At 46.8% G+C, this 23693-nt stretch overlaps 1 protein-coding gene across 3 annotated transcripts; it reads left to right on the top strand.

The window, feature by feature from the left end:
* The first annotated feature begins 1421 nt into the window (after window positions 1-1421).
* Window positions 1422-23402, top strand: ST6GALNAC1 (ST6 N-acetylgalactosaminide alpha-2,6-sialyltransferase 1). 3 transcript variants are annotated; one of them, XM_052808991.1, is made up of 10 exons: window positions 1422-1513; window positions 6760-6903; window positions 12162-12798; window positions 16968-17136; window positions 17333-17504; window positions 17882-18020; window positions 18405-18508; window positions 19085-19174; window positions 20464-20563; window positions 20989-23402. In XM_052808991.1, the coding sequence occupies exons 1-10, from the start codon at window positions 1449-1451 to the stop codon at window positions 21157-21159; spliced, it is 1791 nt and encodes a 596-aa protein (XP_052664951.1). In that variant the 5' UTR covers window positions 1422-1448; the 3' UTR covers window positions 21160-23402. The 3 variants fall into 3 exon arrangements, with proteins under 3 accessions (XP_052664951.1, XP_052664952.1, XP_052664953.1); XM_052808993.1 differs by lacking the exons at window positions 1422-1513; window positions 6760-6903 and adding an exon at window positions 8734-9020; XM_052808992.1 differs by lacking the exons at window positions 19085-19174; window positions 20464-20563; window positions 20989-23402 and having other exon boundaries at window positions 18405-18608.
* Window positions 23403-23693: the final 291 nt, after the last annotated feature.

Here is a 23693-nt window from a genome sequence, read left to right as displayed (position 1 = left end):
AAATCTACTAGAGGACAGGACACTGCATTAGCTGCCTGTCTCATGTTCTTGATTCTTTTTCCTTCTTTGTGAGGACAAAATATCAGAAAATAGGCATCTGCACAGCTAGTTTTGGAGAAGGGTGGCTGGGGTACTGAGAGCATGCTCCTTGGGTCACTTAGCGGACAGTATTGACAGGTACGTTATTTAAAGTTGTTTTTTGGTGCATGTAGGAAGGGATAGTGGAAGGATGGTCTGTTGTTTGCCAGTTCCGCTCACCTCTTCTCTGTTCATCAATTCCACTTGCCAGTTGCAGTGTTGAAACAAAATTTGATCACCTCGACTCTGCTCTGAGTCAAACCAGATTGATAATACTGGTGACCAAGGGTTTGCAAGCATGAGTGTGACTCGATTTGGCCTGCAGGAAAACCCTGGTAATTTTGGTGACCACCAGGCCTGTCTTGATTTTGGCATTTCGGATGCAGTTAGCAGAGCAGGCAGGTAGAACAGTTATCTGTGACTGAGCATATCTAACACAGAGTCCCCGGCACAAGATCGGACAGCCTTCAGATACCGTTTTTGTTGGCTTTCCAGACCAGTGGTGCACTTCAAAGTTTGTAGCAGATAAACTTGCACCTGGGGTATGTACGGTGAATGGCCTTTTTAGTGAAGTATGCACTATTTATTTATGCGTAAATGGAACTGCAGTATTCTGGTTTCTTGAAGTTGTAAGGCCAGACCCTGTCAAGTGCTGATACTAATAGAAGTGAGAGGCTGGCTGAATACAGCATTCTACAGGGAACAGTAAACAACTGAAGGAACTGGCCTTCTAGAAAAACTGTCTTGCAATTCAGCTGCAATCCCTAGACAATAAATTGTTTTACAGGATAACAGAGAACCCAAAGACTAACCACATGACAAGATGGGAAGTTTTTCTTTCCCTGGATAGATTAGATAGCAAACCATGTGAAATTCCACAAGTAAAATGCCACCTATTTATCTTGAAAGAGAAGGAGACAATGTGCATTTTGTAGACGTGAGTTATGAGTGAGATAAAGCTAATTCTCAAATCAAATTGTATTTTAGGGAGGACCTGAACTTCTATCTATGAAACAGTGTAGTTATTTTAATGTATTTGTGGGGCACTTGACATATCTAAATGTTTTTAATAGACCTCCTGAACAACAGTGAAATACTTTGGCAGTGGCAAAACAAATAGCCCGCCTTAGACTTGTGAGTTGCTGGAGCATTGTGGCTTCAGCCATCAGGGTTCTGAGGACGTTGTGGTGGAGCCACCAGTATCTAGATAAAGCTGAAAGCAAAAAGATATCCATGTAGCTCTGGGCAAAAGCAGGACTGTTGGCATAATCCTGGTTAAATTTTCGTGTGATTAACTGCATTTTACCGCTCTGTCTTCTTTCTGTTTATTTCAGAGACCTTCTGTCTGGAAAAGTTTGTGGTGCTGTAGCATGGCTCATCGTATTCCTCTCAGCAATGACTGCCTTTCAGTATCAATTGAAGGAAACACAGTAAGGTAATTTGCAAGTACTTTAGGGTAAATTACATAAAGTTTGTAAACCCAAGGGCTTGTAACTTGCTCTTGGATTCTCAGAGCTTTTTACCATATGGTTTCACAAAATAGCACACATAGCTGAATGACCAGAAGAGTAATTTTCCATGTTTCTTATTTTTCTACAGAGCTCTCAGTGTCCTCTTGCTCTTGATTGTTTTGTGCATTTACTCTTAAGGTATTAATTATTTTAGTAAACTGGGCTTGCGTTTACTTATGATTGCAATATCAAAGGGTAAATATGAACTCAAACATTGACCAAGTTGAAAGGCAAGGTGGAGCAAAGGAGGTGCCCTAGATGACTGTCAGTGGAGCGTGACGCAGCAGTGTAGATTGCTTAGGGAGAAACCTCAAGCCTGGAAAGATCAACAAGCCCCAACCAACATCTTCTCACAGGGTTGGTTTAGATATCACTGAAGCTTGGAGCTGTATGAGATGACCTTTCAGGATGTCTCTTCCAGCTTTTGTTGCAGTGGCTCTGCAGCATAACTCATTCTAGATGAGTGGGTAGCATCTCAGTGAGTGCAAAATGCCCACTACAGAAGAGAGAGCTGTAATGGCAGGCTAGCGGAGATTAGCACAAGGGCTGGACACCACCTGAATTTGACATCATCCCATTAACAACGCAGCTTAGACTGTTCCTGTTGTAGGCTTGTTCATTCTCATTTGGTAACTAAAAAAGGGGACACAAGGCTTGAAATGCAAGCTGCAGAGGTAGGAACAAACACACTCAGTGTATGTCCTGCCTGACTTTTCCGTGCCATACTTTTCACTAGAGTGACACCCATCTTTAGGAAGTGCATCTCTCGGGAAGAGATGAATAATGTCATTGCGCAGCATTATTAGAAACAGACTGGCTGATCCTCTTGGCCCCGGCTGAGACTGTGCAACAGGAGTGTCCTTCCTGGAGTTCTAAGGCCTGTGAGACAAACCCTCATTGAACAGATGCTAAGCAGCTCCCAGGGAACCAGGAGAGAATGGCATGCCCTTCCTGAGCACAAGGATCTCACATTTCCACTACAATAGCACAGTGTGCTGCTTTCCTGCCCAGCAATTACTTTGCCTGGGGTTTTCCCAGTATGAAGTTGATAGGTGGTGTGCAACTGGAGTAGCAAAGAATTACCTTCTCTCCGTGGCTGGCAAAAGCCTCTGTCAAGTTAATAGGAGGAGGATGGAGATAAGTAGCACAGGACCCTCTAGGGATCTAAATAAAGTAGGAGAAGAACTGTTAAGTAGAAGACAATAGACAGAGAGGAGGGAAGAGAAGCATGTGATTTCCAGCAGTAAATCCATCTTCCTTATCACAGGACCATGTGGCTGTGCTACTCTTGCAGCTAAAAACATGACTGCACTTCGCTGATGCATCTGTCAGTCAGGAACAGAGAGGAAGGCACTGTGAGGCCACATTTTTCCAAGTGTAAATCAGGGGCATGATGATTTATACCACTCAAGAAGCAGGCTTACATCTTGCATTCCTGTAGCACTTTTCACCCCAAAGGATGCCAAATGGCACATTTGTCCTGCCAGATGTCAACAGGGGTGGTTTCTGATGTTAAGTCAGTGGGAAGAGTATGGGAAAGACCTTTAGCAAGAAATATTTCACTTCTGGCTCTAAAATTAGTAGACCCCCACACAGATGTGATTCTGTAATTCGTATCTGTGCAAGGCCTAATTTTTGCAGCCAGATGTGAAGTGCTCAGATAACATGCCTGCATTTTTTGCCGGGGTACAGAGAGGGATTTGGGCTTTGTGATTCTTGTGTTTCTCTCTCTGGAACAGTGGAGAGTCCTGGAACGCTCCTGCTCCTGGCAGCTGTCAGGGATAGGAGCTGGAGAGGCTGCTTTTCTGGTGGGAGGCCAGCTAGCCATAAGTTTAATAAATTACCTCCTCACCTGTCTGCAGTACTGCCCTGCTCCTTGGGGGAACAGCTCTCTGAGAGATTCCTAGTCAAGGAACAGAATATTTTCTTCCTTTCCATCACATAGATTTTAAAGGGGAAAAAAAGCAACAACCCATATCAGCCCTGGAGTGGTGTCAGTTTGTCTCTCTCTCTGTCAGCTCTTGGGTGATATGCTAGGCTTCCTGCTGGGATGGCACAGACAAAAGGCTGTTGAGGGAGGCATTTGGATAAAGGATCCCTGGTTCTTTCCAGCCTGTGTAACTCCAGCTGACATTTCCAGCCATTGTTGCTGGGAGTGTATTTTTCAGGGTTTTTTTTTTTAATTCTTTCACATGAAGTGGCTCATCAGTCTTCTCAGCTTTGCGTGTCTGAGAAAGGAATGCTGGGACCAGAGCTATTTCAGTGTTGCAGCTTAAGCGGGATGGGGTGAATTGTGAAGAGATCAAGAAGCAGAAAAATGTGATGGAAGACTTGGTCTGCTTCACTCAATACAGAGATGTTAACGCATGTCGCTGTGGGCACAGGGAACATGCTCAATAGCTGAGTAGTCATTGTGCTTACAGAAAGAACTAAAACAAGTTCCAGTGACCAGAGGCTGTAATACAGCCAAATTTGGAGGACTTAGACCCCATCTCCCAGTGATTGCTCCAGGCAAGGACTTTCCGTGGTACATGGGAGCTAGCTGGAGGAGCCTGCCTGTGGTCCCATTACAATGTGGGAAAGGGGGAAATATTCCATCTTGGACACATATCATCTGCTGTCACAACATAGATTCAAAGCAGTTTCTTTACTGGGGCATTAGCTGCGTGGGGCTGGATACCAAGCAGACAAAACAGCACTAGTAAAAAACAACAAGTTTTGCATTCTCTGCAACTCTGCTGTGTGGACACTGAGGAGGTGCTTCCTAGTGTTCCACCGTGAAAGCCACTGTCTCTTTCTCTCCTGGGGCATTTCAGCGCATGGAGAACACAGACCAGTTGGCTCACTAAGCTGTTCCCCACCTCCTGGCGCAGTTCGCTGAGGCTTTGCTCTGTGACAAAACTGTGGGCATTCTTGCAAGTGCAGCAGTAGAGAGGTGGGGGCTTTGCCTCAATAAATGCAGTTGTCACTCAGGGTGTGTTCAGTGGTTTTGAGAGAAGGTTTGGTGTGGAAGGGAACGGACTTGCTGGAAAATGGCCAGTGAGTGTGGAATTCAGGCAAGCTTGGGAGTTTTGGGGCTATTGGTTTTGTTTGGTGAAAGCAAGACAAATAGCTGTGCAGAGTTTGCTCTTGTAATTTCTTTCCCCCCTGGATTCCCAGCCTAAAAGCATGTGCTTCTGAAGATGACTACTGAACTGGCAGGGGAAAACAAGACCCTAACATTTCCAAGCCAAGCCTTTGCTAACCCACAGGCATGACCACAGAGCAGTCGCATGCTGCAGGCAATGTCATTCCTTTTCTCTCTCGGTTAGAACTCACTCAGTTCTTATATCATCAAGTAATACTGTGAACAGGTCCACACACCCCCAGCTTCTTTAGCAGCTTCTTATTCCACAGGCTTCCAGTCACATACTGGTTTTTGGTATGTTGTGGACATCACTGAAAGACAAGTTTGTCCTACAGTGAAGCTTGATCAATTTGTAGAACAGCTCTGTCCTTAAAGCACAGCTTGTGATGCCCTGTTCCCTAGCTCAGAGCCATGGGAAAGTGGAAAGCACACAGGGCACAGGCAAGTAAACAAGATTTGATACATAGCCCTCTGGAGAAGGTGCATGCAGATAAATTGTTGGCATAGTTCAGACTCTAGCTGACACCCACAACATACAGGAGCTTAAGATCTAATGGAGATAAAGTTTGTTTATAAAAAAAAAAACCCAAACAGAAAGGCAAATCTGCCTTTTATTTGTCCAGGATGTAATTAAGGATGTACTTAAGTAGGTGTGGAATTAAAGGGACTGTTGGGAGATGAAAAGAGCTAATAGATAACCATCTTCACTTGATGGTCCCAGGTGGAGTTTGCTTAAAAAAGCAAAGGGCCTGTTTTCATGGCATTAAAGAATAGAAGAACTTCTGGTGTGGGCCTCGATGTTAGTAGCTGGACACACTGAACACGGAGCGGCAGTGCTGGGCTCCGAGTCTCTACACCATGAGAGAAGCAGCATCTCCTGGGATTGCCAGTAGGACTGCCAGAGAAACATGCAAAACCTCTCATTTGGAAAAGGAGGCTGGCGTCTGGCCTGTGGCCCTTGAGAGGTTGCCAACTCCTGTGTTAGGTGCAGTCTTCACTTACTATCTTCCTGTCTGTGGGCTGGGAGCCCTGTGTATCCCAGGAATCATACTTCTTATAGAGCTTTATAAGGGAACAGCTCTGCTATAGGCCTCAGTTTTCACCAGGCCATCCCTGATGAGTTACAATACATCCCCATTTCCCAATCTGACCTCATGTTTGAGCTCACCAGCCTGGCTGCCTGAGCTCTAACAGACCGGTTTCAGCAGTGGGGGTAGAGGATGATGAAATAATACTCCAGGGAAGTGAAAGCCAGTACTCCGATAGGGGTTTTTTTTTAGGTTTTCTTTTCTTAGACCAAGAAGGTGAAAAGCTGTGTGTTTTGCATAGCAAGCCTGGTTTTGGCTAATGTGCTTGCCAGAGATTTGGATATTCCCCCAAGCACAGTCCTTCCTGAACAGAGAGTACTACAGACATGTTATCCACAATTGCCAGCCCAGTTCCTTAAAAGCAAAGAAAACTGTCTTTCTCTGGTTGTAAGAATCCTGCTATCCCTTGTGGCTCTTGGTTTCACAGTAATGTTACATGGAGGAGGTTGAAGGAAAACGTTTGCTGCCTCCAGAATTTCCCTTTGGGACCCTATCAACAAAAAAAGACTTGTAATTGCACACAAGCAGCTTCTTCCAAGCAGTATGCCTGAAGTGCATAGGGCTTGAAAGAGGAAGGCTAAAATGAAGCCGTTGCTATGTATGCTGCATATCGGTGCTTCAGGACTGATACTTGTTCCTGTAAGAATGTCCTGTTGGAGATCTTGTGGGCACAGAGTTGCTATTTGCCTGCTGCATACCCAGACCTGTAGCCCACCTTTCTAGAATTGTCTGAAGCTGATGAGGGCTGCCCGGAAATATGGCAATACCTTGGCTGATCCCTTTCTCATTGCCTGTAGTTGTTCAACAGATCTCCTTTGATCCTAGGCTCAGTTTGAGCAATAGTGAAATGTTTTGCTGTAGGTGGAGGTAGGATGGTACCCTGGACTAACAACCTCCCTTGTGTTTCTTCAAAGGCTTTTCAAACCTGTGTTACTGTTTCATTTTTTTCTCCTAGGTCCTCTCATAACCAATGTCTTGCACTTAAATCCAGAGGGAGTAACTTGTCAGGAAGTATGGACAATAAAGAAATGCAGCTACTGCTGAGCCTTGTACAGGGAATCCTTGCAGCTTTTTGCTGTGATGTGTGGAGAGTTACAAGGTAGGTGGGAAACCTGTTGACTGGCTTTCCTGTAACTTAAAGCAAACATCTTCAGTTCTCTGTGTATTTAGTAACAGTGTGAGTGCTAGCTTCTGAGACTTGTGATATTGTCAACAAAAGCTTTTTTATATCTAAGCTTTATTTTTTATAAGACCTGTGCAAAAGCAGCCTGTGTTGTAAGAAGCAATATAGCCATCTCCCCTTGAACTGTCAGGGTTAATATTTAACAGCTCCCCAGAAGTTAAAATAGCCCTTTGCTGTAGCACGTAAAACTACATCTCTGGTACAGGTAAGCATTTCTCTGGCTGTGGTGTTCATTCATCTCTGCTAAGCTTTCCCTCTGCTGGTGGGGAGATGTATTCTGGAGTGCCAGAGATTGATCTCCAGGCAGACTGCTGATTTTCATGAAGAGAAGAGGATGGGATATGTATCGTGGAACTTGGGATGGGGAGATATTGTCAGGTGCTACCTATCAATGAGAAGCAACATATCCCAGGTCTGAATATGCTCATGGCTCAAATCAAGTGTAGTGCAAACCCCTGAGGTTGCGACAGGGACTCATTACCCTTGGAGCGTTTCATGTGCACATGGCATTAGTGAAGCTTTGTTTTAACTGACACTGTTGATGAACAAAGCCTGGCTGTACTGTACAAAACCCAAATGACCAGGGTCCCACTAAGGGCAATAGTGTAGAAGGCAGTTGTCTGTCTGTCCATGATGGCATGATTCACAGATGTGAGAAACTTGAAATTTATTTTGGTGTTATGTGGAATAAAAATTCAGATATATTAGATACTCCCTTGAAACCAACTGAATTTCAAGGGGCTGTACTGTGGGGGTCCCCAGGGTGATCTAGTTCTTTTAAATTCTACAACTAGCCGCAGACTCAAATCCGACCAGGTTCTGGTTTAGTGGTGAACTGACATAGATATTATTTCCTGGCCACTCACTGATCCCTGTGAAGTGATGGGATGGTTCAAAAGCCAAAAGTAAAAGACCAGTCCTAGAATTGGTACTGGAGGCAGCTTGACTGAGAGCTCAAAAAGAAGAGCAGATGAAGAATGTGTATTGCTGCTGTCTGTACAAGCAGCTCAGAGCTGAAGTGGCTCACTCATGATTTGGCTTGGGAACCTGAGCTCCAGGCAGGCCTGTGTAACAAGTTTGTCAGCAATAGTGCCGTTGGATTGTGATGGAGTTGGCACCTTTCAGACAAGTGAAATTCACAAGTGCTGGATTGAAGTTTTTCCAGTTGCCCTAAAGGCAGGTCAGCTTTATTAAAGAGGGAGGGAACTGTCTGACTCTAAGCCCTGTACTCTAATGCTTTACTCAAGCACTAATATGCCTTTAAACACAAACTCCTCTGTTCTATGGTGGATTTGCAAGGAGTCTTACTTTGACTTATTCAAAGCAATCACAAGGTAAAATGGATGCATATCTAGCCATCAGCTTTTGAGGGCAGGGATTGCTTCTGGATTTGAGCTACAAGCAATTACTGCATGAAGAAGAAAATAAAGATCTGTTTAAGGTTATGGCTAGAATCTTGCCTGAGCCCTTGGGTAGGTGGTGGTCTGAAAGCTAATTTCTTTGACTGTAACTATGGCTACTTCCATAATTCACACAAATGTTCCCAGTGATGCTTCCACTGGATTTAGAGGTAAAGAGTTTCCTTCTTACGCTGGACTAACCTCAGTAAGGAAAATATAGGAAACTTCCATTGTTTGCAGTAAAAGGTATTTCTTTCCCCGCTCTGTGTTGCAGTAAGCTTAGGATGATAGACAGGAACAGTGCAAAGCTGTTCTCTTGTCTGAGAAATTGGATCTGTGTGCGGAGTGTCTAGGAATGTTGGGAGAGAGGGTGTGCGTGTTCTTGTAGTGAAATCCAGAGAGAAGACCAGCCCACTCATTCAACACACCTTTGGAAAGCACTGCCTAGCAAGCACCTCTGGGCAGCAGCAGCAGAGCCTCTGTCGCTTTCAGGCATCTCGCCATGTGGTTTTTCAGGAGAAGGCTTCCTAAAATTCCCAGAGCCCTCATTTGGCTCATTGTTTTAACACACTTCTGCATCTTCATCGCTAATTTCAGCTCCTTGTTTGGCTTGTCAAAAACAAGGATTTTCAGGTAAGAGACCTGCTTCCTTGTGATATGCACTGTCTGGATAGAGTGCTTGTGCTCACTTTCTTTCTCTGTCTCTGTGTCTTTTTACCCTGAAACTTGTACTTTTGATCTGACTGAGATGACCACTTTGCTTTAGCAGACCATGTTGTGTAGAATCAGAGCACGGTTTTGGAAGATCCACAGTCAAAAACTTGCTTCTGCTGGTTCACTAATTTCCAGTGTTTCCTTGCATAGCTGTTTAAGAGAGCCATTTTTGCTTTACTAATGTTACCTGATTTCATACTTTGGCACTACATAGTATTTGCTTTTCCTGGTGGCTCCCAGAAGGACCTCATTCAGCCCTAGTCCAGATTTCATTGCTGAACATTAAACTTGGTGGGATACCTTTGAATTTATAGCAAGTTCAGTATCTGATTCCTAATACAAATATGCTGCATACTGGGAGACCAATGTCATGCTGACATGATCAATATATTATTTTTTATATCAATGGTCAAGTAAATCCTACAAGAATGGGTGTGGAGGGAATTGCAGTGTAGACTGCGGTAAAATGTCTCCAGCATTGTTGGCAGGAAGCACTGTTCCTTGCACAAGCACAGCAGATACCTGAGCCTTTCCTACTAAAAGCATGGCTTGCTTACATGTTAGTGCCCTGTGCTGTGTATAGGAAGCATCACTCCCCAGCCTCCCCACCAGCCCTCATATGGTCCCAGCTCTCCTGGTGAGCATGTCTGGCTTGTCTTTGTGGGGGTTGGTTTTCAGCTGGAACTCTCAGGGCTGATACTGTGGGGGCAGGCAGCAGGGGTGAGGCTGGGAACACCTACATCTCTTCTGGAGGTGGCATGAGTTTAGTTCAGCTCCAGCGACTTGAGACCACACCTGGAGGACAGCTATCAATTTGGAGAGGTCGGAATCTGCACAAGGGAGGCAGGGGAAAGGAGAGAAGGAGGAGGTGTAGAGAAGTGAAGTGAGTTGTCCTTGATCACAGAGCCCATCAGTGGCAGAGCAGGGACAAGAACTCCATGCCCAGCTGCTTGAAGCCATTTCATTCTGCCATAGTTTCAGATAATGGAAATGTCCATATTTTTGCAACTTAAGTAAAACACAACTAGTCATGAGCTGTATGTGGTTATCTGTGTGTCAGTTCTATTTCCATACCTTTATATGTAACATAAAGTACACAAAGCAGCATTTACATGGCTTTATCCTCTATTTGTCCTAGGGCTTTGTAAATGGAGAGGAAAATGACAGTAAATGTCATTCATTGAGCTTCTGCAGTTGTTTGCCAGCTGGACGCTAGGGCCTGAAATTTGATGAGCTGCTTTGACCATTTGTCTGGGTTTAAAATGCTGGTCAGGAGAGCAGGGTCCTGTGTAGGCATGAGTGCCTGGCCATGTGGGTCTGACTGCAGGGAGCAAGGTTTTGGATGTGAAGGGCTCTCAGTTTTACGTTTTTGTCTCTGTATCTTTGGCATAATATTTGAAATTAAAGTGTAATAGAGCTGGGATGGAATCTGTGCCCTGCAAGACAGCACATACAGAAAGTCTGGGTTTGGGGGTGGTTTGTCATGCTGTCCTGTTTCATTTGTTCTCTGCCCTTTGGTTTCAAAATTTTAAACGTCATCTTAAAAATACCACAGAAAGTCATCCAAGGATTTAGGATCTGCCTGAGCTACCTTACCAAATTTCTCTTTACTTAGGGCGTATATATAAAATCTTTTCTCTTATTAGGCAGTAAACAGTTACAAGTTTATACATGAAGCACTATGATAGAAAGCAACTGCTGCCTATTTGGTTGAAACTGGCTAGTGATTATGAGGGGAGGTAGAGGAAGAGCTGACAGGCTATTTACCACAACCTCTTTTTCTCAGAAATAGCATTGGAAAGGTTCAAGTATTTATCTGATACAAAATTATTTTTAAAAGCCTCTTAGTTGATAATTTCCTAATCACTTTAATGAATGCCATACCGCTCTGAAGCTTCAGCAGCAATTGAACTGTTATCTACAGCCTGCTATCTGCATAGGTGCTCTTTTTCCCCATTTATCACCTCGGAAGCAATCCACAGCTCTCTGAAGCAAATGCATCATGCAAAGGGTGAACATGAGTGTGAAATCAGACTGCCACAACTATGCTGGTTTATTCCGAAAAGCTTTGCTGTACATAAAAGCTCAGCTGCAGAAATTTTTCACCTTCCTTTTTCCTGTTCCACCCTCCAACCATGTGCAGATAAGGATGAATGTTTGGGACAAAACCCCACCACTTTGGCCTTGATTTTTTTGCTGGGTTTCAGCCCAGTCTGTTGGCAGCTGTATCCTCCTATGATATCCTTGTACCTGCCTATGCCTCTGAACTGGGGAACAGGGCAGCTGCAATATTAGAGGTGATTGTTGAAAATGCAGAGATTTTATATTTTTAAGCTTCAGAGTGTATTTTAATAGCTTCAAAGTGCCTGTCTTAAGACATGTGTGCCTGGCGAGTGCTGTGTGATGCCATTGCATTAGCTGGCTAAGGGTGAGGAGGAGAGGAAAAAGCGCCTTGTGGCCCCAAATGCTCAAGAAGTGATGTATGGTAAAGGAGTGAGTTTCACTTATTAGACTTCCCTTACTGAATTCTGGAAGATCTTCATGCTCTGTTCCTGAAGCACTTGGCTCTACTGGCAAAGAGAGCCAGATGGCTGCCTTCATGGTGTGTGCCCTGTCCTGAGCTCAGGATCTCCAAAACAGTCCTGCAGTGCTCTGGGGACGTTGCCAGTGGTCTGTCCAGTGCAGAGCAAAGCTGTTCTGTGCTGGTTTGCAGTTACTGCCGGTGTGGATGTTTCATGAGCCAAGTGCTCAAGAGGAGTGTGTAGTCTCTGGAATTTGCTTAGTGGGGAGATAAGTGGTATTCAGGCCAGGATGGTGTGGGAAGTTGAATAACACTTTGGTGGCAAAGTTGAAGATGAAATTGAATTCATACAGCATCCTGCAGAAACTCAAGTGGCAGTTGCCAAGGCAAGTCCTCTGAGTGTGGTGGTTGTATGCAGTGGTTGCTCTGAAACACAGAGAGGGGCTCAGAGTCAAGAGCACTAGAAATGGGCTGGAAGGTGTTCAGTGTTAAGTTGAAGGTGTGTGTGATGGTTCTTCTTTTCCTTTGATTGCATTCAGGCAATTGAGCATTTTCGAACGTGCCCCAGATATGCTACAAGCGGAGACCCAAGAGCAACAGGGTTTAAACTATTCTGATAATGGGAACTCAAGGAGCTTTTTAAAGGTGATTTTGGGGAGAGACGTCACAAGGCTCGAACAAGATATGGTTAAGAAGACACCAAGATGGGAAGGAAAGGAGGAGCAGAAGAAAATGATGAAACCAGTTGCCAGGCTGGAGGAAGCCAAGGAGAACATGACTGTGAAACCACCCCCTGCATTGGAGGGAATCAAGAAGACAACAGTGAAAACACCCCTTAGGGTGCAGGGAAACAATGAGAAAACAACAGTGAGACCAGCCCCAGGGGTGGAAGAAGCCAAGGAAAAGACAATAGTGAAACCACTTCCCAGGGTGGAGGGAGCCAAGGAGAAGGCAACAGTGAAACCATCCTCTGGGATGAAGGGAGCTCATGAAAACAACATATCCAAAGACCAAACAAAGCCAAAAGAGCCTCCTGCATCAGTGAAAACTGTAAGACCTCTTCCTCAGGCTGCTGCAGTGACAGAAAAGAAGAAGCTGAGGGCTGCTGACTTCAAGTCTGAGCCGCAGTGGGATTTCGAGGACAAGTACCTGCTGGACAACTCATCTCCACCATTGGTAGGTGTGATGGCTGTGTGTGTTCACCAAGAATGATGCCTCCCTGTTGACCTCCTTGTCTGCTGTCCCCCGGGTGTATGTGCCCTTCACAGTCGAGGATGATCTCCAAGCTGGTAGGTCAACTTACTGGTATATGCAGATGCTGCTGGGACCCAGCGAGGGAGACCTATATGTACAACTCAGTTAGCCTGGCCAGTCCTCCACCATGCTCCAGTATGGGAATTTAACTGCAATTGCACGCATTTCCATGGGTTCCTTTGAAAGTCAGCCCAAGCAGCCCTTTCTGGAGCTCAGGTGCATCAGAAGCTGGGGAAAATATCTCACCTTCTAGATGTGCTACAAGGTGGTCCCACTCTTAGGTGCCTTGATATATTGCATAGGGGACTTAGGCACACAATGCAGCGTATATGTTCCCTGTGACATGGCACCCTGAGGTAAGCTGAGTCACACCTAGTCTTGTGATGCCTACAGGCAGGCATTAGGTGTCTGGCACTAAACGGCAGTCTTCATACAGGCATCCCATTTCTCACCCAGTCTCTTGGGAAACTGAACATCTGCATTCCTATGAAGACTCAGGTTTACAATCCCCAGATTGCCTTGATCTTTGTTTTATGCAGCCCAGTTAAAGAAAACAAGCAGTGTCTTGGTGAGGGAACAGGAAAAGGAATGCCTCTGTGTGCCTGTTCACCCAAGCACATCTGTACCAAAGCAAGTCAAAAGCTTTGACAGCAGTGGGGCAGCAGTGACACTTGTGCTGTGCTAGGCTGTGAAGAATGACACTGGTAGTGATGGTGAGGAGGGTCTCAGTGCACAGGAACGGAGGCTTTGTTAGTTGGTTGTATTAAAGTCAAAATAAGGTCAAAGAAAAAGGATTAGATGAGGACTGATAAGCATGTACCTGCCTGCTTTGGGGACAGTAGGGTGGAGACCATTCACATTTTATGATTTTCTGTCAATATTGGCAAAAATTCAACTGTGTATGTGTGTCCCACTGGAGAAATGATGGTTAAAAAGTAACTTTTTTTGCTGTCCTTGTGGTTTATTATCAACAGCAGGAGAGTATTTCCCAGGTGTTGCCAATTCACCTTTTCCACTCTGTATGTAGACACCCATAGTAAACAAACAGATTCTTTACCCATTCAGAGCTCCATGACTCAGATGGTCCCACCATGTTGGGTTGCTATCTAGGATTTTCTTGCTATGCATTGAACCATCGTCACAGCAGAGCAAATAATCCATAACAGATCTGGCATTCAATAAGTCTTGCTTTGTTCCTCTTTGTTAAATAGGAATAACTGTAGGCCTGGTCAGCACAAGTAAAATATTTTGGTAGAGGTGAAGATGAGAATCTCAAATGATATAGTTGTACCTGTCAAGGCAGTAGCACTTGCACAGCTACAGCTCCAACGTTTTCTTACAGATCCTTTTTGTTGGGAGTGTTGTTCTTTTCATTAGTTCTTATGATCACCTCTGCCTGTATAGGTCATATTACTGATGTGATCTTCCAAAACAGTAAGCCTGGTGCCTCCCATCAGGTTGTCTTAACAGCCATGGAATTGAAAGCCTTTTTCTTTTCTGTTTTGCACTGAACTCTTGTTCTGACCATACTTTTAGCCTTTCCTTTGTAGCTATGAGGGTTTGGAACAAACTTAAAGTGAAATTTGAGCATCTCATCATTACTCAGGTCCAGGAACAGGGCCTTTAGGAAAGTTGTAAACTATAGCAAAGTTCTCAGCAAGCAGATGGGGCAAGTTATGGTGCACAATACTGTCTCTGTCCACCATCTTATGCTGGTAACTCTTTGTAAAGCTTAGCCAGAGCAGTTTTTGCTGGCACCCCTGTTGCTGGAAGGCTTGGACAGGTGGGTAACCCTCTCTAGAGTGAGAAGGGTCTTTATGCATGGGTATAAGTGCCCTTTACACACTGCTCGTGTGCTCAGGGAGGAGGGAGGGTGTAGGCACATGAGCAGAGGACAGGAGTGCCTGCTCTAGCTCGTTGGTCTTAGATGAGCCATTTGCCTATTTAAAATCTCAGTGCCACAATCTTGCACCATTGCCATGTGACATTTTGGTGGCATTAGGGGAATGTAGGTGTTGCTGCAGCGGACTGTCAGAGCTGCAGGCACCATGTTGTTCTGCTCAGACTTCTCCCGGTGGAGCAGGGGCTAGTCTTGAAAAATTTAATCCCATTCCCCAACCCCAGGGTGCCCAGGATGCCTTGGGAGATGTGCAGAGAGCAGAGGTAGATGAACTGGGCCGATAAAAAAATCCTAGGAGGAGTTTTATTGTTTTGATGTTTTATTTTGGAGTTCTCTCTCCCTTGTGGTATTTTGATGTTGTTCCCCATTGCCCCTTTTGGCAGTGCGAGCCATTCTTTTGCTGATGGGATGTGCTCTTCAGTGTGGCATTGAGCCACTTGAGAGGAGCAGCTGGCCCCAAAGATACCTCTGTTATCCAAAGATCTGTGACTATTAAATGTGGAACTTGGCTGTTAAATGCTTCAGCTCGTGCACTGGACCAGCCTTACTGAGTCACAGCAGAAGGGCCTGGCAGATGATGCAGTCTGTGGTGCAGGATGTGCATCCTTCTTCCTGGGCTCCCTATGGTCTCTGGGCACCCCGAATACAAATGGGAGTGGGCAAATTATATGGCTAAGAGTGCATATGCCACATGAGACAGTACCTCACCCCTCCTGCCCAGTGTTACTGCCTGTGGACACAGTGGTGTTAGGTCACCAGGATCCTGCTTGTTGACTGACATGCTCCTATCTTCTCATCTGATAAGCTGCAGAGCACGTGCAGCCATCTCAGAAGTGCAGAGCAGGAGCTGGCAGAGAAATGTAAGACAACAGTCACAGCAGGAAGCTGGGAACATCCTCCACTGTAACTGAGGCTGCAAAGGATCTGGGTGTGCAGAACAGCTGAGACAGTGGGGACAACCCTTCCTCAGTATGGAAAAGAGGAGAAAATGCACACAGGAAGGTCTTTAGTGAAGATGTGGATCCAGACGTCACATGTGGGTCTCGCTTCCAATCCTGATCTCTAATTCTGCAGAGAGGGGGAGTGACTAGAAGCACTCCCACGTCCTTCATTTCCTACATGATCAGACTTTTCCCTAGTTTCTCTGGTTTTGATCCAGTCTAGCTGTGGAGGCACAAGAAGTACCAAGCCTTGGACAGTACAAAGTACAGCTTGAGCAGTACTGTCTCTGGACATGAAACATGCTGCAAGTGAAATGATGCCAACATGAAACCCTCCACAATGTTCTTGTCGTTGCACTCCTGTTGTGACAGGCAGAGTGAAGGCTGTCTCCTCAGGCTGTGACTGGATTGTCATCCTCACCCATAGCAGAGACCCCAGCTCAGCTGTGGAGCACGCAGCAAGGCTTTGGCAATGCAGTCTGGTCATTGCTGGGGATTTGAGCTGGGCATGCAGTCCACTTGGTCTCCTGTTTTGACTTTCAGTAGGTGTTGCAGTAGGTATTTGGGGAAGATGTCTAAGAAAGTAGAGCCCAAATTGACTCAGCGGAAAATCCAGCGCAGTGGAGTTTGCTCTCCATCTGCACACACAGCCTAACTCTTGCCAGCTGCAATGATACCCCTGTTGTTATAGAGGATCAGCTGTCTTGGTTTTCCTTCTCAGTTGCATGCTTCTGTGTGATTCATTTATGATGTTGAACAAGTTGTTTGCGTGCTTTTTCTTAATTTTAAAGGGAGTGATAATAGTGATTTGATCTCACATCTTCCTCACTGTGTTTGCTCATGTGCACTCTGAGGCCAGGACCTTGAGGTGCCTTGCCAAAAGGGACTGCTAGCCTTATTTGGTATGTCTAGGTTAGACCTATTACAGATAGCATCAGTTAATGAGGCCCAAAGCCAGTAAAACATGTGAGCATCGCAGGCCTGTTGCTCTGAAGAGGAAAGTCTCAGAGATCTGGATTCACTCTGGCTTCCTTGTAGGTGACTTTCCACCAGCTAGTTATTGATGTAGTGCTGAAATTATGCCTTGTGTTCATAGTGATGGGGACACTGAGGGAAATGGATGATGTACCACTGGAGTTTCTATGGTTCTTTCTGATACTGTTACACACAGGCAGACAAGCACTGGCACTCAGTCAGGTTTATCAGCTTCCTACTAATCAGTCCTTATTGTTTTCTTTTTGTTTTTCAAGACCTGCTCTGAATCAGTGAAGGCCAAAGCTGCCAAGTCTGACTGGCTGCGAGATCTTTTCCTGCCCAACATCATGCTCTTCACAGACAAGAGATACTTCAGTGACAGTGAGTGGGACCGCCTTGAGCATTTTGCACCTCCGTATGGCTTCATGGAGCTGAATTATTCATGTGAGTCCCTCAGGGCATGTCAGGATGGGACCATCAAACTCCCAACAGGAACCTTATGCCAAGTAGCTGGAGGTTTGCAGCATCTCCCTGTCAAAGGCATCAGGCTAGGTGGATGTCATGGTGGAAACTGTGGTGCTTTCACTGTGTCCATCCCAAAGGCTCTTGATGCTAACTCTCCACCATGTTTGCTTCACAGTGGTGGAGGAGGTCATGTCCCTGCTGCCCCCAAATTCCCACCAGCAGCTGCTCCTGGCCAACAGCAACAGCAGCATGCCGACATGCATCAGCTGTGCTGTCGTGGGGAATGGAGGAATATTGAATAACTCTGGGATGGGCCAGGAGATTGACTCCCATGCCTACGTCTTCCGGTAAGGCAGGCTTCCTTCTTAGAAGATACACAGCTAGCTTATGCTGGCTAGCAGGTAATTATGGCTGGATAACTTCACCTCTTCTCGTATTGCACTACCTGCCAAGTGACAAAATGACTGATGGCAGGAGGAGATGAAAAACCAAAAAGGAATTGGAAAGTTCCTAAACACACAGGAAGAGCCTGGGTTCACAGGTGAGCCATAAAGAGCCATTTCCAAAGCAGGGGCTTTCCTGCAGATCAAGAGGTGTAGCTCAAAATGGGCCTAATCCTCCCTTCTTCCAGAATAACACTGTCTTTTCCTGTTATAAACATGGATGCGAGGGTTTTCACTGGTCACCTGCTAACTCTGCTCCTCTGTTTGATTTCCTTGGCCAGGGTGAGTGGGGCTGTAACCAAAGGTTACGAAAAAGATGTGGGAACAAAAACCTCCTTTTATGGATTCACAGCCTACTCCCTGGTGTCCTCTCTCCAGATCTTGGGACACAGAGGGTTCAGCAACATCCCACAGGGAAAAGTAAGTCAGGTCCATGCTGTATGCATGCACACCTTTATGGGATGCTTTTAGTCTGTGGCCTTCAGTTCTGATCTTACCATGCGTGAGGAGCAAAGGGGCTGAGCTAACACTTCAGCGTTACCCTTGTTGAGGGAACCTGCATTGGCTTGGCTTGGAGTGAGTATTTGCAGTGGCAAGCTGTGTCAGTCCTACCCCAGCCTTTTGGCATCTAGAAGTAGCTGCACATCAGATACTATCTCCATTCTGCTTCTGTGGGATAGTTAAAAGCTGCAGACCAAAGATGTGTGTCCGAGAAACTCAGGGAACTTAGATGCCTGCTTGCTTTTTATTTTTAAAGGATGTATCTCTCTTGTGCTGTTCATTAATGCTCACTTGTTTTCTTAGCATGTCAGATACATTCACTTCCTGGAGGGAGCTAGAGACTATGAGTGGCTGAAGGCTCTTCTGTTGAACAAGAACATCAGGAAAGGATTCTTGAACCACTACGGGTAAAACAAACTGGCCCCACCTCTACACCCTTCACTGTGGAGCTCTCTGTTGTGCCCTTTTTCTCTCCACAGGGCTCAGCCCTGCTGAGGTGCAGGCCAGGGTAAAGCCAGGTTAAAGCCTCCCTCCCCTGGCAGATTGGTCTGGAGAAATATCTTATTTCCTCCACAGCTCTGAGCACTACTGTAACTAATACACCTCCTTCCCAGAAATAGCTGATTTCAATAATGTGTGGCCAGAGGTTGGAGAAAGCTTTGTGGTCCTCTGGGATGAACACATGCTGTTGTCTGGTCTGGTGTCTGTACATGGTGGCCTACTCATGGATGAAGGCCTGGTTTCACCAATTCTTGTCTATACACACACATGCTTTTGATATTCCAGTCTCCTGTTGTTGCCTCTCCTCCCTGATCTCTGCAATGCACATAGGTTATGGACTCTTTGTCATAATGTGGGCAATGTTGCAGAATAACTTAACAATGTTTGTGGCTCTTCTCTTATCACCAAGTGTATCGGGGCTGATCCTTTCCAGCTGTGATGAAATATGAGTTTGTCCTGAGTCTCCCCATTCCTGTCCTTAGGCAGAGGCCCCGGGAGAGATTCGGTGAAGATTTCATGATGGACAGATACCTGGTGGTTCACCCTGATTTCCTCAGATACATGAAAAACAGGTGAGCTGGAGGTTATGTACTCTAACGGGTTTATTTTTTCTGGCCAGCAGCATCTCTGTCTATCTCTGGGCTCTCTCCTCCCAGCTCACTCCCTTGTAACTGCAGTTTAGCCACACCAGCAGATTGGGGGTAAGCTTCACCAGTGTGCAGTCAGTTAAAATTCTCTGTGGTGCTGCAGTGGGATGTTAGTGGTGGGTAGATGTCCAGCATCTGTGAGCTGGAGAAGTAGCAGCCATTGGACAGTTTGACTTTCTGCATCCAAAAGAGGTCCTGGGCAAATGGCAACTTTAGATGTGGGAAGAGTGTTGCTAAAGTGCCAGAAGAGTTGATCTAGTTCAGGACCAACCTTTCATGTTCCCCATTGCTTAGCACCTTGGAGGAAGGCTCTGTAACAGCCCTTCTCTCCTGAGATCCCTTGTTGACTCGGGAGGTTGTCTGTGCCCTCAAACACGGTAATAGGCACTTCTTCAGTATCCCATTTGCTTGGCCTGGCTGCTCTTCTTTGCCTCTCTGATCTTTTTCACAAGCCTGCTGGACACTGTCACTGTAAGATTTGCCAATCGTGGGCCACACGTGACCAAGAGATGTAGGAAGAAGAGCTCCTGTTGTGCCCCGCTTTGGCTTCATTTACCCTTCGGTCTCCTTGAGAGCTGAGTTATGCCTTCTCTCAGAGAAGGCAAATGCAGTGCCAGATGGCTTGCACCACCCTGCTCCTTCTGCCGTCTCCCCTCTGACTTGGATCCTTTCCAAGGCCAAGAGGGCTTGAATGCTATTTTTTCCTGGTGTGGACTCCTACCTTCCTAACAACTGCTGGCATAAAACACTGCAGTTCCTAGCGGGTTTTGTGACCCTCCTCTGCACCTTTCCTGTGTCTCGTTTCACTCCTGAATGTGGATGGGGAGCAGGATGTACCAGGGAGCTTCGAAGCCACTTCTGCACTGCAAGGCAGAGGACAGATTTAAGAGTGGGCTTTAACATACTAGATCCTTTAACCCAGCCCTTCTTTATCCCCACTGCCTCAGGACCTACCACTTCCATAAAGCTGGGGCAGAGCTGGGCTTAGGTTGCAGTGCAGGTGATGAAGCATTCTGGGCTGGCCTTGTGCTTTACTGTGCACACACCAGTACCCACACATGTGGGCATACTCATGGCTTGTCTGAAATGCCTTGTATGGCCAGAAAATGCTGCAAGGAGGGAAGATGCCACGTAGGCCACAGGGGGACAAAGTGTGCCTAGCTTGAACCACCACACCCAACAACTGCTCTGTGCTTTCTTCTCCCCTGCTGCAGGTTTTTAAAATCTAAAAGTTTGGAAAAGCCTTACTGGCGGCTGTACAGACCCACAACAGGGGCCTTCCTGCTGCTAACTGCCCTCCATCTCTGTGACTGGGTAAGGGCATGATGATTCTTGCACACAGCACTGTCTGGAAGGGGGGATAGGCTAACAGGGAAGAGCAGGAGTGGCTCCAACCCTGCCTACCATCTGCCTTGAGGGTATATGGGTTCTTGTCAGCTGTGGAGGAACAGATTGAAGACAAGAGAAACAGCCCCAAAATAGTTCACCTAGAGATTGTGAAGCCTGCTGTGGCCTGAGAGCAATCCTGCCTCCCAGGGAGGCAGTAAGAGGACAGCAGGCTCGCTGGAGCCAGTGTTCACAGTCTGGTCCTTGTGGACCCCCATGCAGCGTCACCCAGAGGAGCCCTGACTGGCATCCCAGTCCTGTGCTCCCTCCCCATTTGGGAGCTGTGTCCTGTATTTCACTTAGCTCCCTCCGTCCTTGGTACCTCTCCCCAGTGAGCCCTCCATCTTTCCCAGGTGAGTGCCTATGGCTACATCACGGAGGGTCATGAGAAGTACTCGGATCACTACTATGACAAGAACTGGAAACGTCTGATTTTCTACACTAACCATGACTTCAACCTGGAGAAGCAGGTGTGGAAAAAGCTTCACGACGAGAATATCATTAAGCTTTACCAGAGATCCTGATTGTGTGATGAGGGCCATTGCCTGGGAAATCTCAGCAACACCTCACTGGGAATGGAAGAGGACGACCAAAGCCAAGGTTAGCTCTGGACTTCCAGGCACATTTCTTTCCCACAAAGCTATTTCCCTCCTTCAGCACCTCTGTTCTCTCACAACGTTTCTACAAATGTGCAGATGCTATAGACCAGGAAAAGAACAGCAAGAAAATGCAGCACATCAACAAAGAAGTCCCATCTGGCTGTGCTGCAAGGCTGTTGCTGATGGTTGTAGGCACTGGTATTGGGAGAGAAGAATCCAGGATGGATCTGGGTAGCATATGGTCCAGTGTCCTGCATCTTCATCGGGCTTTTCTGTCTTTGCAAGGAAATACTCCTCAGGCTGGGACTCCTTCTATTCTGGGTGGATCTTCTCCATTAGTGGTGCCCGTCTTGGAGTTGGGTGTACTGTCTAAGCAAGCTCTCTTGGCAGCCAGTGGATGGAGGTGGACACACAGATCCTGTCTCAGGTTGACTTAATTCCTGGAGGTGCTGCTCCCACTCTGCTCCCTGCAGATAAAAAGGATGGACCAGACACTTCCACGTGACTAATTTGAGAGAGAATGAGTCTCACTTCTGCTTCCCATTGTGGCCTTGTCATGCCACCTCCGAAGGAGCACCACCATCAGCTCAAAGGCAGGTAAATGCTCTCCATGGTGCAGCAGGCATGCCGTACTTGGTGCATCTTGCTCTGACGCTCCCCTGGCTGCAGGACATGTGAATGTTGTGTTGTGGTCCTGGTGTGCCAAGTCCTTGCTTAGCTGGGCTTTGGCACGCTTGGCTCCCAGCTGTGCCAGAAATGCTGTGTTTGTCCTCTTGCCAGGGGAGGTAGGAGCTCTCCAAGTCCAGGGATGGATGCTATCTGTCCTTGCTGCTGCTGGAGTGCCTGTCCTCCATCGTGCTGAGAGGAGCCCAGTTGCAGCCAGCAAGCCTGCAGTGTATTGGCCTTCTGAAAGGGGTTTTACAAGCAAAATAAATGGCACTACTTCATCCCAGCTGATTTTTCATTGCAGCCCTGTGGGTTGTGGTTATTTAGTGTGCGTCCAAAGCCATTGCTTAAAGGCTGAGATAGCGGACGATGAAGCCACGAAAGGGCAGGACTGAGTGTTAATGAGAATACCTCCACCTGCAGGGGATCTGCAGCTTGCGTGGACATACCTTAGCATCCACCACTTGTTCACGTTGCTATTGCAGGGTGGGGATCGGAGCTGGCCAAACACCTTCCTGAGGAAGTAGGTAAACACTTGGCAAGTTTGTCCTTGTCCCAGCAACTGCTCTCCAAGTATATCAGATGCTGGAGACAAATGCATGAAGGGCTGGATGTTTCCCCCATGACACCATGCAGGCAAAAAGCCACTTCCAGTGTCCAAGCAGGTCCAGTGCATCTCCCTGGGCTCATCAGGCTCTGGATTGGGGCCCAGCTGCACACTTACGGGTCCCAGTGGACCTGCTGTGGCTGCGAGCGGTTTTCCTTTTGTGCAGCATTTGAGTTGGGGGCAGCAGCATCTCCAGGGACCCCCTGGACTCCGAGGGAGGCATTTCAGCATGGATTGTCAGCACGGTTTGTCAGGCCTGATTTCCTTTGTCCCTTTTTTCCTTGTGCTGCGGAGAGGCCAAGCAGTTTCTCATGTCTCACTAGGCTTTTTGGCAAAGGACAACCCCCCCGCATTGGTAATCTAAACGAAGAATTCAGCTTGCCTGGGAGAGGGTGTAGCCTGCGTTTGGCTGCTCTGCCCATACAAGCCCTGTAGTGTCTGTAGGAGCAGGGAGTTAGCCGAAATGCACTGTGCCTCTGTTGGGAATGATGTATGTAGCCTCATGTGAACAACAGACCCCTGGAGAGCCATGGGCTTTGAAGCAGATCAGAAATACTTCCTGAGCAGCAAACGGCCTCCCTGTGAAGAGGGAGCCTGATGGAGGCTAGTCACCCTCCAGAACCGACTGAGGACAAACTCCTGCACCCAGGAGCTCTGGACCCCGCTGGGCTCTTGGTGGGCAGTGAGGCAGCTTTGTTCCTTGCCTGTGCGTCGGGCCATACCAAATTGCTGTGGGTTGCTTAGTGACCAGTTCTGCATGGGTATTCTTTCTGCCTGAATAGGGCTTTTCTCTTCCCAAGAAGTTGGAAGAAGTTTCTCTTAGACCCTTCCCTTCCCCCTCCTCCTCTTTTGTTTCCCTCTCCTCTGGGAAGCGTGTTGGGGCTGAGTCCCACCAAGCAAGGGGACCATGGTGGGCAAAGCGGCTTTGGGGATGGGCTGGCAGCCCCCAGCCGGTGCTTATCCCCAGCACCCAGCTCCTCTGTGCTGCTGAGGCTTCCCAGAGTCAAGGGAAGGAAAGTTCCCAGGAGGCTTTCCCCACCAGCAGAGCCTATTCCCTCCAGGCTTTCCTCTCAACACAGCTGGCACAGTTTGATGTTATCAGGGATAATCTTAGCTGGAGGAGGGTGTTTGTTGTGGTCTGGAGTTTCCCAGCAAGCTCAAAACCACATCCTCTTTGGCCCCAGAA

The sequence above is a fragment of the Harpia harpyja genome, chromosome 14, assembly GCF_026419915.1.
Source record: "Harpia harpyja isolate bHarHar1 chromosome 14, bHarHar1 primary haplotype, whole genome shotgun sequence".
Classification (NCBI taxonomy): domain Eukaryota; kingdom Metazoa; phylum Chordata; class Aves; order Accipitriformes; family Accipitridae; genus Harpia; species Harpia harpyja.
The sequence above is the reverse complement of the archived record's forward strand: the minus strand, read 5'-3'. Positions and strand labels throughout refer to the sequence as shown.